This window comes from Lissotriton vulgaris, chromosome 11 (genome assembly GCF_964263255.1).
Source record: "Lissotriton vulgaris chromosome 11, aLisVul1.2, whole genome shotgun sequence".
Classification (NCBI taxonomy): Eukaryota; Metazoa; Chordata; class Amphibia; order Caudata; family Salamandridae; genus Lissotriton; species Lissotriton vulgaris.
In genome coordinates, this window is record NC_141699.1 from 653,641,454 (window position 1) to 653,656,439 (window position 14,986).

Sequence of the window (14,986 nt, forward strand, 5' to 3'; positions counted from 1 at the left end):
ATGTTCCTCACACTCCATCACTGCTCTTACATAGTATTAAAATTGCTGGTTATCCAGCTTATTGATAATATCTATATAGTTAAAGTTTTCACTCTGTGCGGTTGCATCCTTGGTATATTACCATTATTGTTGGTAGTTATATCTACCTTTAAATGGATTCCTTTATTGTTAGAGTGTATCTTGTTCCTACTCTGGTTTGTCTCAAAGCCTGTCGAGGGAGACCGGCTTTTCACTTCCTGATGAGGATGATGATACTTGTGGTATCCTGATAGTCTTGCATACAAGAGTGCATATTTTTATACATATTGATCATGTATATACAGGTATATTTATAAGTATGTCCATGAGGTGTGTATATCTGCTCCTGTTGCTGCACTCCTTCTTGAGACTTTAGATTGACCTTGAACTGGTTGTTGCTATACATATCTACTCCCTTATTCTCAGTTACATAGTCCCAGAGGGTGTTTTTCTCTCCACAGGGGTTTTCTCCATCTGAGAGTGGTCTCTGGAATGTATTGTGCTATTTCTTTTATTTTTTGCAATGATTTTGTTCGGCATTGTAGAGGTGTATTTTTCTTACAATGTTTCTCTCTCTTGTTGTGGGTGTGCTCGGAGAATCCTCTCCTGCTCTGTTTTCAGGGAGGGTTTAGATTCCCTAACAAAGGGCTATTATTTTGATTCAGGAGTAAGGGTTACCATTCTTGGCACCTGACTTTTGTTCATGTGTGTGGGATTAAGGTTAGATCACGTTCTAGTTTCTATGGCATAGAGCTAATGCTCTACTTTAGTGGCATGGAGTCGCTTGACGCCCACTAATGACGCGCAGTGCTACTGCTGTACAGAAATTTCCAGATCCAGTCTGGCGTCAGGGAAGAACTCTAACATAAGGAATTTGCGGACAGAACTTCTCTCTACCAGACAAGTTGTTACTCACGGTAAGTAACTTGTTCGTTAAGCCGTGCAGCACCTGTCACCAACCAATGTCGGTGACAGACCCGCACCTCATCTATCTTTGGTGCCTGGAGCATGACCATAACAACAAGTTGTGCCCTGATTGCTGGGCCCTGTCCCTGAAGACTTTGAGGGAGTGGTTGCTAAAGCTGCTAGCAGCCCGGCATGCAACGCCGCAGAAATTGAGGTCCTGGTCGCAGAGAAGGTCCGGGGATTGTTCACAGAACCACTCCAAGTGCTCTTCGTCCTGTTCCAAGTCCTTGGGACATTCGGGTAAGAGGCACACGAAAAAGAGCTTGTAGTGAAAGGTCTCTTCATCCATAGACTAATGGGATGAGAGAGCATTGCCACTTGAGACATGGTTGTTTGGAGCCTGGGTCTGGCTGACTCTGTGTCTCTCCTACTTTCCAGGACCCAGAGCAACCCACCCGCAACTCTAAGAGTTTTATAAGATCATGCGTCATTTTTGGGTGGCCTGACTCAATAATCAGAGGGGGCTCTATCTGGTTCTGCACTAGCTGGTCCTGTGGGCCCCCAGTAATCCAGTCCTGGAACAAGACTGATGCTGGTCATACCATCTGGACTTTCCCCCGCACTGATCCTGATGCCAACACTCCCCGCGCCAGCCGCGCCCTCCTCATTTATTATGAGTAGTGTAGATGCAACATCTGGTCACCTTTTTGTGAGTTCTGACAGTATGGTGTGGTACAGTGGAAGGTAATAATTCTTCCTTATAGAACCCCTGTACTGAGATTATACACCTCTCTCCATGCCACCATCTCACGACTGGATGATGGAGGATCATTTGTCCTTATTCCTGGAGGAAGTCATGGCTCTCTTGGCCAAGGGAGCCATAGAGAGGCTGTGGTTGCTATTCCGGCGGCTTTCTGGTCCACTAAAGGTTGTATGATGGAACAACTACCACTTGAACAACTACAGTCTAAACAACTACTCCTAAACCACTAAAGTTTTAACGACAAATATTTTTTTACAACTGCTATACCTTTATCACCATTGCCTTTACCCCATTAATGTATCTATTTTACAGGTAAGTATAAACCTATATGAACCCAGCCGATTCCAACACTATAAGACTCATAACTACTTATAGTAACCAGCAACAACAGATAAGGAATATTATCCTTAGGAATTGGCATATTGTCAAAACAGATTTGACTCTTTCTCAGATACTCCCTGATTCCCCCTCAATCACATTTAGAAGGGCTCCTTCTATGCAGGACAGTTTGCTGAGAACCAGCCCGGAAGTCATGAAGCCACCAACCACCTGGCTCTCCCTTAAAAATGGTTTCTACAAATGCAGCAGTTGCAGGGCCTGCAAATTTGGTATAAACAAAACCAACTATACCAATGCATTTGATTCTACACCTATCCAGATTAAGGGTTGCTACTCATGCCGCACTGATTTTGCGGTATACATACTTGAATGTACCTGTCACCTCAAGTATGTGGGTAGCACTAAGTAGCAGGTGTTCAACCGCATCTTACAACATTTGCTTGCTATAGTGAACACAGACCACAATTATCCAGTGGCCCATCATTTTAATCTAGTTCACAGCAATAACTTGAAAGATCTGTCATATTTTGTTATTGATGCGGTTCCTAAACATCCAAGAGGGGGCAATAGAGAAAAACAACTACGCCAGCTAGAGTCTGAATACATCTTAACACTAGATACTAAAATGCCAAATGGATTCAATACACAAGAAGATCTCCACAACTTTCTGTAAACTGTATTTTCCATCACATTTTGGGGGCAGCAGCCATCAGGAATACACTCTTTACCTGGTTTTAGGGTGTACAGCTTGGATATAGGTCGGGTGTTTTTTTTGCTATGTACATATACAGCTTTTTATGTATTTATTCCAGGGAGTTTTTCCGCTATCCCATAATTTTAACCATGTTTTCTATTTTTCTATCTTTTGCAGTTTTTAGCGAACATGTGGATTTTTAACTGCAGTGAGGATTTAAGAGAACTGTTTTTAAATGGTGTTGTGGATACTTTATACTGAGGATTACATAATAAGCAGATCCATTTTTTACTCCAATTTATGAGACATTATTTTTAGCATAGCATTCATTTGATATTTTATCCTATTCACTTAAGACAGGATCTTGGGGTTTATTTATATGATTGACATCTTTTTGCTGCTAAACCTTGGCACTTTAAAGCTGGCTATATTTTGCACTTTCTGAATAGTATGGATTTATCCATTTATGCTTTCCACACTATGGTCCCGACTCACAGAACTAACTTAAGACAAAATCCTAAACTTACTACTTTTGGCATTCACAGAAGTTAGGATTCTGTCTTAAGTTTGTCTTAAGACAGACTTAAGTTAGGATTCTGTCTTAAGTCTGTCTTAAGACAAACTTAAGACAAAATCCTAACTTCTGTGAATACCAAAAGTAGTAAGTTTAGGATTTTGTCTTAAGTTAGTTCTGTGAATCGGGCCCAGAATGTATATATGATCTCTAGAATCCTCAGACATGTTGCGAATTTTCTTAGCATCAATGTTGTAGGTGGTCTCCACTAGTTAGGTAACTAGGTCCTAACTATAACTACTATATATATATATATATATATATATATATATATATATATATATATATATATATATATATATATATATATATATATATATATATATATATGGGTTTATGGGTTTATACCTAACTATAACATAGATGCATTAATGGGGTAGATGCATAATAGTTGTAAATGTATATATACACACACACACCCCTATACTCACTATTAATGTTATAAAATCACTTTCTACCCCAAACCTAAAAAGTCCCATTTCCACTCAAAAACCCATACCCACCCTAAACCCTAAGAATTCCCTTTCCCCCCAAACCCTCCACACCCATCCTAAACCCTAAAAATACCCTTGCAATCCCAAAAACCCATACTAACCTAAACCCTAAAATTACCATTGCCACCCAAAAACCCACAGCCACCCTAAAATTACCCTTGCCACCCAAAAACCCATACCAACCCTGAAATTACCCTTGCCACCCAAAATCCCATACCCACCCTAAAATTACTCTTGCCACCCAAAAAACTCACACCCACCCTATACCCTAAAAAAACCCTTGCAATCTCAGAAACCCATACCCACCCTATATCTTAAAATTACCCTTGCCACCCAAAAACCATGCCCACCAACTTAAATCCTAAAATTACCCTTGTAATTCCAAAAACCCATACCCACCCTAAATCTTAAAATTACCCGTGCCACCTAAAAACCCATACTCACCCTAAACCTTTAAAAATACACTTGCAACCATTTACAACAAAATTCAAAGACGTTTTCACATAATAAACACTATTTTCCTAAACTTATTTTGTTAAAAAAAACAGAAAAAAATCTACTCTACAAAACCATATAAAATACGGCCATCCACCATTTTATCAATAGTAATACATCTGTCATATACAGTCCAAGAGTGCCATCTACTGACCAGAGGTAGTTGTAAATGCATTAGTGGCTAAAAGACTCATGATTCAGGTTCAGGTTGTTGTTAAGGAGCCGTGGTTCAGGTCCTTCGTTGTCAATTAGTCGTTGTAAAGGCTGTTTCCCCTCTTAAAAGGACAATATCCTTCTTCTATCCTAGACCTCCGATCCCTCAACTTCTTCCTCAAGCAGGAGAAATTCAGGATGCTCACGCTAGCTCAACTCTTATCTGCCCTGGAAGCAGGAGACTGACTGATTTGGGTGTGTTAGATATGTAGGACGCCTATTTTCATATTACCGTCCTGCAGGCACACTGGCGCTATCTGTGGTTTATGGTGTTCCCCTTTGGCCTTACCCGCCCCCCTCGGGTGATGGCGGTGGTTGCAGCCCATCAGAGGTGCCAGTCTTCCCCTATCTCAATGACTGGCTGTTGAAGGCAAGCTCGTCCCAGGTTGTTGGCTCCCACTGCCAGACTACGACAAACCTTCTGCAATCCCTGGGGTTCACTATCAATGTGCCAAAGTCACACCTGACTCTCTCTTACATGCTCATTTCTATATGAACTTTTTTGGGCGCAGTCCAGTTTCTGGCTTATCTTCGTGAGCAGCGAGTCCAGGATATTCAGTCTATGATGCTGATGTTTCAGCCACTATCCTGGCTTTCAATAGACTGACTCTAAGGCTGCTGGGCCTCATGGCATCCGGCATCTTGCTGGTGACACATCCCAGATTGCATATGCGTGGCTCTGCAGTGGGACCTGAAGTTCCAGTGGGCGCAGTATTAGGGACTCACTCCGACTTGGTCCAGATCTCGGAGGGAACTGCAAATGATTTGCAGTGGTGGCTGACCAACCGTAAATGGATCAGAGGCAGACTCCTCTCCCTTTCCCAAACAGATCTGACAGTAGTGACAGGTGCATCACTCCTAGGATGGGGCAACCATCTGGGAGAGGTGGACATCAGAGGACTCTGATCTTCGGCGGAATTCGGGCTCCACATCAACATGCGGGAGCTCTGTGCGATCTGACTGGCATTGATAGCCTTTCTACCCTCCATCAAGGGAAGGCTAGTGCAGGGGTTCACGGACAACTCCACAGCCATGTGATACTGTAGCAATCAGGGCGGGGTGGGGACGTGGACTCTTTGTCAAGAGGCCCTGCATTTCTGGACATGGCAGTGAGGCGTCGATGCCTAGTCAATCATGAATGGTGTCTCCATCCGTAGGTGCGCAAGGTCTTTTTCAACAGTTGAGAGGGACTTGGTTAGACCTGTTTGCCTCCGTAATAAACGCGCTTGAGTCTCCAGTTTGCATCTTGCTCAGAAACCCTTTTTGTCTCGAGTGGAGCTCTGACCTCCTGTACCCATTTCTACCCATACCACTTCCTGCCAGAGTTCTCAAGAAGATCAGGAATGACCGGGGCCAAAGTCATCCTTGTGGCTTTGGACTGGGCACAAAGAGTCAGGTATCTCGAGCTACTGAGCATGGCTGTTGATCCACTCATCAGGCTGCCCGTTCAGGAGGATCTTCTGTTGCAGCTGCAGTGGAGGGTTCTCCACCGAAAGCTGTCTACTCTCCGCCTTCTTGCATGGAGATTGAGTAGTGACAGTTGACAGCTCTCAACATTCCTCCCAAAGTCTGTAAGTTGATTCTGGCAGTCAGGTGTTCCTCGACCAAGACTGTTTATGCCTGTCGTTGGAGAACATTTGTGGCATGGTATGCCAAAAATTCCATTGATCCCTTTTCTGCCCCTCTTTCTAAAGTTCTACTCTTTGCTCTTCCCCTTGCCCAACAAGGCTCTGCGCTCAATACCATTAAGGGATATCTTTCTGCTGTGCCTGCCTTCTTGCGGCTGCATGGCCAACCCTCCTTGATTAAATCCTCTATAGTAGATAGTTTTTGGAAAAGGTCTAGTCCCCCATTTCCCCTTCACCAACCATTATGCTTCAGTGGGACCTTAATTTGGTTCTGACGTTTTTGATGTGTGCTCTGTTTGAGTCTCTACACAACTGTCCACTCAGGCTCATCAGGCACAAAACAGCCTTCCTGATGGCAATTACCTCTGACTGTAGATTGAATGAAATGCAGGCCTTATCTAAGCCTCCTTAACTCTCAGTCTATCCTGACAAAGTGGTGCTAGCGCAAGGGAACCGATCATGCTACCTACATTATACACTTCTCCACATCCCTTTAAAGAAGATGAGTAACTCCACTGTCTGTAGCCAAAAGAAGCGTTGTCGTTCTACCTCAACCGCACACATTAGTTACGGGTGGACAGCCAACTCTTCTGGGGTATGTTGGTGCTAAGAAAGGTAAGGCTCAGGAGAAGCGATCCTTCTCCTGCTGGGTTATGCTCAGCCTCATATTCTGCTATGCATTGGCCAAGAAGCAACCTCCTGTTTGTTTGTGAGCTCATTCCACCAGATCTAAAGCTGCGACCACTGTGCTAGCTTGCAGGGTTCCAGGTCTGGATATCTGCCAGGCAGTAATGTGGGCTTCCCTGCACACATTCACCAAACATTACTGTCTGGACCATAAGGTCCCCAGAGAGAGGCACTTCACCTGTTTTGTCCTATAGGTCTTCCCAATGAAATTGGTCTGCAGACCCTCCTCCAGGGATGGTATTGCTTGTGTATCTATTCAAAGGGAAGGAATCCACGACTAGAAGTCTCTGTCAGATTAACAAGTTACATACCTTCGGTTTACGCCTTATCTGGTAGAAACTATATCTACCGTAGATTCCTTTCTGACCCACCCATACTCCACACTCTGGGCAGATTACTAGAGGCAGGGATGATCCCTTTCAGGGCCCTAGTTTGGACACACCAGTATCAGTGTGCTTTATTGCTCCATACTTCTGGCGTGGAAAGTCATAAAGAGTAACTGAAGTTAGCACGCTTGGGTGGTTCCTATATAGTTGGCACTGATGTCACTTACAGCACAGACAACACCGATGATACCAGGTGGACCCAATCAATGCCACCTACAGACACACAGGGGTACTGCTTACAAAAAATCTTCCGGATCCAATCTGACGCTTTGGGAAATTCAAAGGTGAGGAATCTGCAGCTAGATATTGTCTCTTCCAGATAGGACTAAGAGAAGATAAGTAACTTGTTCATTAGGAGTTATGATTCCTTTGATTACTGCATTTGGACTTGAGATCCACCAGCATAATGATTACATCATTATGTCAAAGTTTAGCTGGAGATTTGAAGAAAGGTTGTTGGTGGGATGGCAAATTGGCTTGATATATTAGACATGGACTTTACTTTTTGGTTTTAAATTAATTATAACTGAGAAAAACATCTGTAAGGGAAATAGCCCATATCAATGTAATTTAAAGATATTAAAGTGAGAGAGAATGAATATTTTTTTATTTATTCTGGTAGGCAGCAAAACAATGTGACTTTGTTAGTCAAGAAAGTGTCACAAAAGAATGGTTTGAAGATCAGTCTGCTTGCATTTTCTTGTTTAAGATGTCACAAAATATATATTTTTTTCCTTTGTTTCTTGCTGTTTTGTGTGGGTTGGATATAAGGTGTAGGCAAAATGATTGACTCATAGGAGTCTTGACAACCACCAGCTGTGTCAAGAAATTGACTGATAGAGACAAATATATATAACACATTCCTAATGCACTGTAATTTTCTTGTAAATGTTAGTTTGAGAGGTAATGAAATATGAAAGGGGGATTGTGTGGGTCTGTGAGTGCAATATACAGACTCCATTATTTGGCAAGTTCTACTATAAGCCCATGGGACATACTGCTTGAGGGAAGACACTACCTACACTCCTATTCTTCTCTTTTCAATTGAATATGTTCATTATAACATTCACAGCAAAAAGTCACGTATAGTAAACACTGGGAAAAAGTTTTTGTCCATGTTGGGGCTTATGCAGCTAAATAAACCTTAAACACAGATTTCAAAAAGTTGGAAACATTCCTGAAAGCCACAAAAACCCTGAAGAGTGGAATGGTAGTTTACAAAGGAACTGTTTTAATCATTTGTAAGACAATTGCTGAGCAATGTGGTCTCAGCCATGCTATACTATAAAATGTTGTTTGGTACTGAACACCACAAACATTGTCCACATAAGGCAATAATTCAATAGGTCAGTTTTAACTGACTTATATTAGTGAAAACATTCATTTAACAACTAATATTTGCATTTAGCCATTGAATTTTTCTTCCTTGAAAGAGGAGGCAAAACATTCTTCCTTTCTTTAACTAGAATAAGTCCACCTTTCTCCAAACTTCAATCTTGCTGGAATTATTTGTGCTGGGGAGGTGTGATTTCAGAATGTCGATGAGGGTATATCGCGGTCATCCAATATCATGAACAGATTCCGAGGACCAAATATAAACAAGTACGCATGAAGATATTTTCTATACCTGACTCCACATATGCATATCTTGATATACATATATATTTTTTCAGGGTACATAGATGTGGAGTTAAGAATAGTAATTCTGAAGGGGCGTGGCCAAGCGCCAACGAAGATGGCTGCTTAACCCGGAACTCCCCGGAGCCGCAGCCTTTCATCCCGTCAATATCCGCTCATCGCCTGCCCCACACGAGCCCCACGCCCTGACTGACCTGCGGGACTGAGGCGGAGCGCGGCGGCTTTGCCCCGGTGCGAATCGGAACTACTGAAGTGGAGCTGCGGGACTCCGGCCGAGCGCCGGCTGACGCTGCTGGTGCTCTGCAGGCGGCCCTGCCCTAAAATCGAGTCCCCGGCTCTCAGGCCTGGTCGAGCCGGGACCTGGTGACCGACCTGCTGACACGGCCCTCCCCGGGGGCCGCGGATCCACCGGAGGGACTCTGTGACCACTGTGCACCCAGCGTGGACTCCTGTTGGCCTCCTGTGCGCCGGTAGGAAGACGTGCCGGCTGCGCTCGCCCGGGGCCCAGTGAAGGCCATCTTACGCCACTGCCGTGATGGCCGCTTCGCTGTGGTGACCGAGGGGGGGGGGACGTTCCCCTCGCCCGACCTCGATCCACGGCCGTGTCTGGGTCATAAATCAGCGACCTGGAGGAGGAACCAGAGGGTCAATCATGGAGCCTAGCGGAGATATATAAGTGGTCGTGCCCCGGGGGAACATTTGAGGAACGGCCGTTCACGGCGCCGGAGGGAGTGTGGTCGTATCAGAGGGGTTCTTACAGCGCACCTTTTTCTGGGGCCTCTTCATATTGGTGCACAGCACTCTGCCCGGCGTGGCATCAATGGTGAGACCACAAGGGAAAGACCCAGGGACCCCTACGTCGCCCTAACTCCACGCAGAGCCTGTGAAGTGGGAGCCAGCTGGGAGGAGACCCACTCTGCAATCATGAGGCCGAAGCAGACGACAACCTTACAGTCCAACAAGCTGGACAAATACAAGGTGCAAAAGGGAACACCGCAAGAGGACGCCACCACGGGCGAGCAACCTGGGACCAAAGAATCCTCCCTGACCTCCATTCTGTCCACCATCCAGACGCTTGGTGCCACGTTGGAAACCAAGATTGATAAGATCTCCATAGAGGTGAATCTACTACGGGCGGACCTCAACAAGACCTCCGAGAAAGCCAAGACCAATGAGGCGGACATCCGCGGGCTCCGGACGGCGTCTACGACACTGGAACAGCGTGTCAACGAACTGGTGCACCAGCACTGTCAGATGTCCATTCGGCTGGAAAATCAAGAAGGGAGGGTCCGAAGGAGCAACATACACGTGGTAGGAGTTCCGGAGGAACTTGAGGGGCCCAGTGTTGAACTTTTTCTTGAAGACCTAATCCTCAATCACCTTAAACCTAAACGTCTGTCAAAATTCTTCACCATAGAGCGTGCTCACCGAGCTCCTGTCCCTAAACCCAATCCGGGTGCTCCACCAAGGACAATCATAGCCAAAATCCTGAATTACAGGGACAGGGACGCCATCCTGCAGACGGCTAGGCAGGCCGGGGACTTACCATACGAAAAAGTACTATGTGTTATGAATCGGGGGAAAGGGCCTACTGGCCTCTAATGTCCTGCTGTTTAGGGCAGAACTCAGACACTTCGCAACCAGAGGGGGGGGCTAGGCACATACCTCTTCAGTTTCAGTTGTCCCCATCCGGGCCATACTGTGTTAGAGACCTGTGAAACCCTCAAGGGTGGTAATGTGGCCCGCTCCGACCTCGGAACATAGCTAGGAGAAGATTGGATTTTGGTGGAGTGTGGGGCAGGGGGGTCAGATGTTGATGATTCACTCGATGTTCATTATTTCTTGGGATGGCAGGAGGGGAGGAGGGTGGCGGCTTGAGTTGGGGCTGACCCACGCACCGAACAGGGAAGGTACCGAGAGATGGGACGGCAGGGGGAGTTCTCTGCTAGTTTTTCTTGCTTGGGGAAGGTCGATAGGCACCCTGCTAATTGGGGATGTGGGTATTTTTGAACCTACGGAGCAGGGCAGCAGGGAGGGGGGTGGGATGGGACGAGCTGGGGAGTTGGGCTGTTGGGGGGGTTGGGAAGTTGGGGGAGGAAGGGAGGGTGGGACGTTGGGGATTGCCTGGTGAGGTCACTACAGATCCCTGTACTTCTAGATTTACGCTTTACCTGGAACTCTGTGAAATCAGTAGCGGGAAGGAATACTTGCCAGTATGAGGTGGGATAAGAGCCTCAAGGTCATGAGTTGGAACGTCAACGGGCTTGGGGACAAGCTTAAGAGAACTATTGTGATGCAATTTATCAAACGACACAGGCCTGATGTTGCACTCCTTCAGGAGACCCATTTACTGGGCAACTCCTGCCACACTCTTAACAGGTGTGGGTATTCGCTCTTGGCACATGCTGGGTTCACTTTGGGGTCCCGCGGGGTAGGCCTAATGGTGCGTCGTAATCTGCTGTTGGTAGTGGATCGCACTGACTTGGACCCTCTAGGCCGCTATGCTGCTATTTCAGGAAAATGGGGGGCCCGTGGGGTGAGCCTGGTTTCCACCTATGTCCCACCCGGGCTGCAGACACAAACATATCAAGACTTGGGACAGTTGCTTCTGTCCCTCCCGGACGGGCAACTGGTAGTGGGGGGTGACTTCAACGCGGTTGTCTAGGGCACTCTGAGAGGTACCCCCCTAGGATCCTGCCATCAGGACACACATGGCTGGCGGACTTCACTGACACATTCGGCCTTACTGACCTATGGCGACTTAAACACCCACATGACACCCAATACACCTTTTTCTCGGGCCCACACCGCTCCTTCTCCCGCATCGACTACATCTTAGCACCTATACAGCAGGGAACTACCGTGCGAGAAGCCACGCTCCTGGCGAGGGGCATTTCAGACTACTCCCCAGTGCTGGTACATTTCACCTTGGGCGAAAGAAGGGTGGGCTGCATAGCACCGATTAATGCGTGGTACCTCCGTAATGAAGATACGAGGAAGACATTGACTCTGGCCATTACCCGTTATTTCGCTGAAAATGTTGGGACGGTAGTCTCCGCGGTGGCACTATGGGAGGCCTTCAAAACGGTAATCCGAGGGGAAGCCCTCTCGGCGATTGCTGGTCGCCGCAAGGAGCGAGAGGCTCAATTGGTCCAACTTGAGACAGACCTCCAGGTATTGGAGGCGGCAGCACCGACCCAGGACGATCCGAGGGCGACCCATCAGATGCAGCTTAAAAGCGGGGAATATAGAGCGCTGGCCACTGATGCCGCTAAAAAAGTCACCAGAGACAAGGAAGGGAGGATACACGACCAGGGAGATAAAGCGGGCAAGCTGATAGCCTGGCTGGATAGGAAACAGCAGATGCAAAAAGTAGTAATGGAGCTTAGAACTGACTCAGGAGCCAATGTCACAGACCCAGCTGACATTGTTCGTGAGTTTGAACTGCATTACCGGAAGGTTTATAGCAGGGGGTCAGAGAGGCCGGAGGAAGACTCTACTGACTAATTGAAGGACATCCGGCTGCCAGCCCTGTCGGAGGAGGACCGTGAGGTCCTTGAGGTGCCACTACCGAGGAGGTGGGTCGTGCCATCGGCGACCTTCATTCAGGGAAAGCTCTTGGTCTGAACGGTCTGCCCATTGAGCTTTTCAAGCTCAAAGCTGACACTATCAATCCTTACTTAAAGCAGATGTTAGAAGAAAGCAGAGTTCGGGGTCGGCTGCCGCGGGACCAACGTATAGCCACTATAGTGGCCATCCCTAAAGAAGGCAAGCCTAGAGACGCATGCGCTTCATATAGACCCATTTCGCTGCTCAACGCGGAGCCAAAGGTGTTGGCCAAAGTGCTGGCTAACCGACTTCGACCTGTCCTTCATACGCTGGTCCATCCGGACCAATCGGGCTTTATGCCCTGCCGCAACACGGCACTTAATCTTTGACGATTACACGGAGTTCTGGGGCGTTGCCACACTCTTGGGGAGGACGCTGTAGTGGTATCGCTGGATGCCACAATGGCGTTTGACACCCTGGAATGGCCATATATGATGGCGGTCGTCCGGAAGCTGGGATTCGTTCCTGAGTCTCCTCTATGCTGAGCCTTTGGCCCAGGTGACAGTCAATAACAAGGTCTCCAAAGTTTTCAATCTGGAGAGGGGGACGCGACAAGGATGCCCCCTGTCCCCCCTATTGTTTGCCTTATCCCTGGAACCTCTTGAGGCCTGGATCAGGCAGGACCTGTCACTGAAGGGTATACGTTGGACTGATGGGTAGGAGGACAGGATTTCTTTATATGCCTACGATATCCTGCTTTACCTCACGCGACCCCGTCAATCACTTAACGTAGCTATGGATATTTTTACGAGTTTCGGAAGGAACTCGGGATATAGTATTAACTGGGGCAAATCAGTGATGTATGTTCTTCACGGGGACCCTCCCGTGGCCCCTGGTAACTGTCCCATTACTACCACCACGGATGGGTTCCGCTATCTGGGAATTTTTATTTCCAAAGATAAGACCGCCAGATACGAACATAACCTCCTACCCCCACTGCAGCGCTTCCAGCGGGATTCAGATTATTGGAGGAAGTTACCGCTCTCCCTCCTTGGACGGGCATCGCTCTTTAAAAAGATGGCGCTGTCAAGATTTTTATACGCCCTGCAGAACTACCCTGATTTGGTCCCACAATCCTATTTTGCGTCCATTGAATCCATATTACGAGAGCTGCTACGGATGGGGATGCCTCGCATCTCCCTTCAGAAACTCACCCTGGGCTGGTATGACGGGGGTATTGCGCTACCGGACATTCGGACATATTACTGGGCCGCCCACCTTTCGGCCATTAATCAGGGCACGTATGCAGCCGGCGCCGATCCAGGTTTTACAATGGACCGCTGGCTCCTACCGGGGGGTAATTTTGAGGCTGCGCCATACTCAAGGCCCGGCAGATAAACCCTTACGGGGCCCACCAATCACTTGGTCAAACTATGGCATACGGTCCAGCGAAAGCTGGGATGGGCTGACACCTTGACGATGGCTACCCCGTTGTGGGTGTCCGAAAAGTTGGGTACCCTCGGTCATACGAAGGGATTTTACAATTGGGACCTCATCGGGATTTCCCATGTCCGTGATCTGTGGGGCCCCGGGGGGGTCGTCTCCTTTGACTCACTCCAGCGCACGTATGAGCTTACACGCACAGAACACTTTAGATACCTGCAAGTCAGACACTCATTGCAATCTAACATTCCCCAGGGTACTATACCCCCTGCTGCTTCCACCCTGGAGGACAGACTCCTTGTTGGCAACCTACCTGAACATGCCATATCCCTTACGTACAAGAAGATTATCAATAACTCCCCAGATTTACTCCAGCCACTTAAAGGGAAGTGGGAGGCGGACGGGTTGGAAATCGATGAGGAGGAGTGGAGGTGTGCTCTGGCGTCCCCAAAGGAAGTGGCCATATCGGCCAGACTACGGCTGATTCAGCTTAAGATTCTTCATAGAGTCTACATATCTGGTACTAGGCTGAGGTTGATGGGCCGCAGTGAGGACGGGCTCTTTAGAAGAGGGTGTGGGGCGGAAGGGTCGTTCTTCCACATACTGTGGGAATGTCCGCTGGTCCAAACCTACTGGCGCCGCATTCACCAATGCATGCAAGAGGTGTGGGAGGTGGCATTGAGAGTAGAGGCAAAAAGGTGTCTTTTAAATATCTGGGAGACTAATGACTCAACTACGCATGGGAGGTTGTGGGCCACGCTAGGATTTGCAATCGCTAAACGGAACATAGCCAGGCTATGGGGGGCAGGTACTCATCCAATATTGGACTCATGGCAAACTGATATGGACTGGTGTATGCTCCAGGAAAAGACAGTATACGTGGCCAGAGGCTGTCCCTGGAAATGGATTGGTGTATGGACAACTGGAACGAGTACAGGGGTCATATCTGCGAACCCTCACATGTTGCCCCGACTGACGACCAAACTGTAAGACCTAATGCTCATTGAATGACTGAAACAGTTGCTTGTAACCACCTAAGTTATGTAATGAAGGGTTTACCAGGAATATTTGTAATCCTCTCTATTGAATGTACATGACAACCACCACTGTTTATCTATAATTAATAAAAAGAATTAAAAAATTTTTTTTAAAAGAATAG

At 47.1% G+C, this 14,986-nt stretch overlaps 1 protein-coding gene across 1 annotated transcript in view; it reads left to right on the top strand.

Annotated features, from left to right (window-relative positions):
* The window catches only part of LOC147683289 (uncharacterized), a 1,765,034-nt gene that overhangs the window by 1,253,578 nt on the left and 496,470 nt on the right, over nt 1-14,986 (top strand). Inside the window, exons 17-18 of the mRNA XM_086942513.1 lie at nt 9,634-10,392; nt 14,083-14,347. Of these exons, the coding sequence (XP_086798639.1) occupies nt 9,634-10,392; nt 14,083-14,347 (1,024 nt within the window). The remainder of the gene's footprint in view (nt 1-9,633; nt 10,393-14,082; nt 14,348-14,986) is intronic.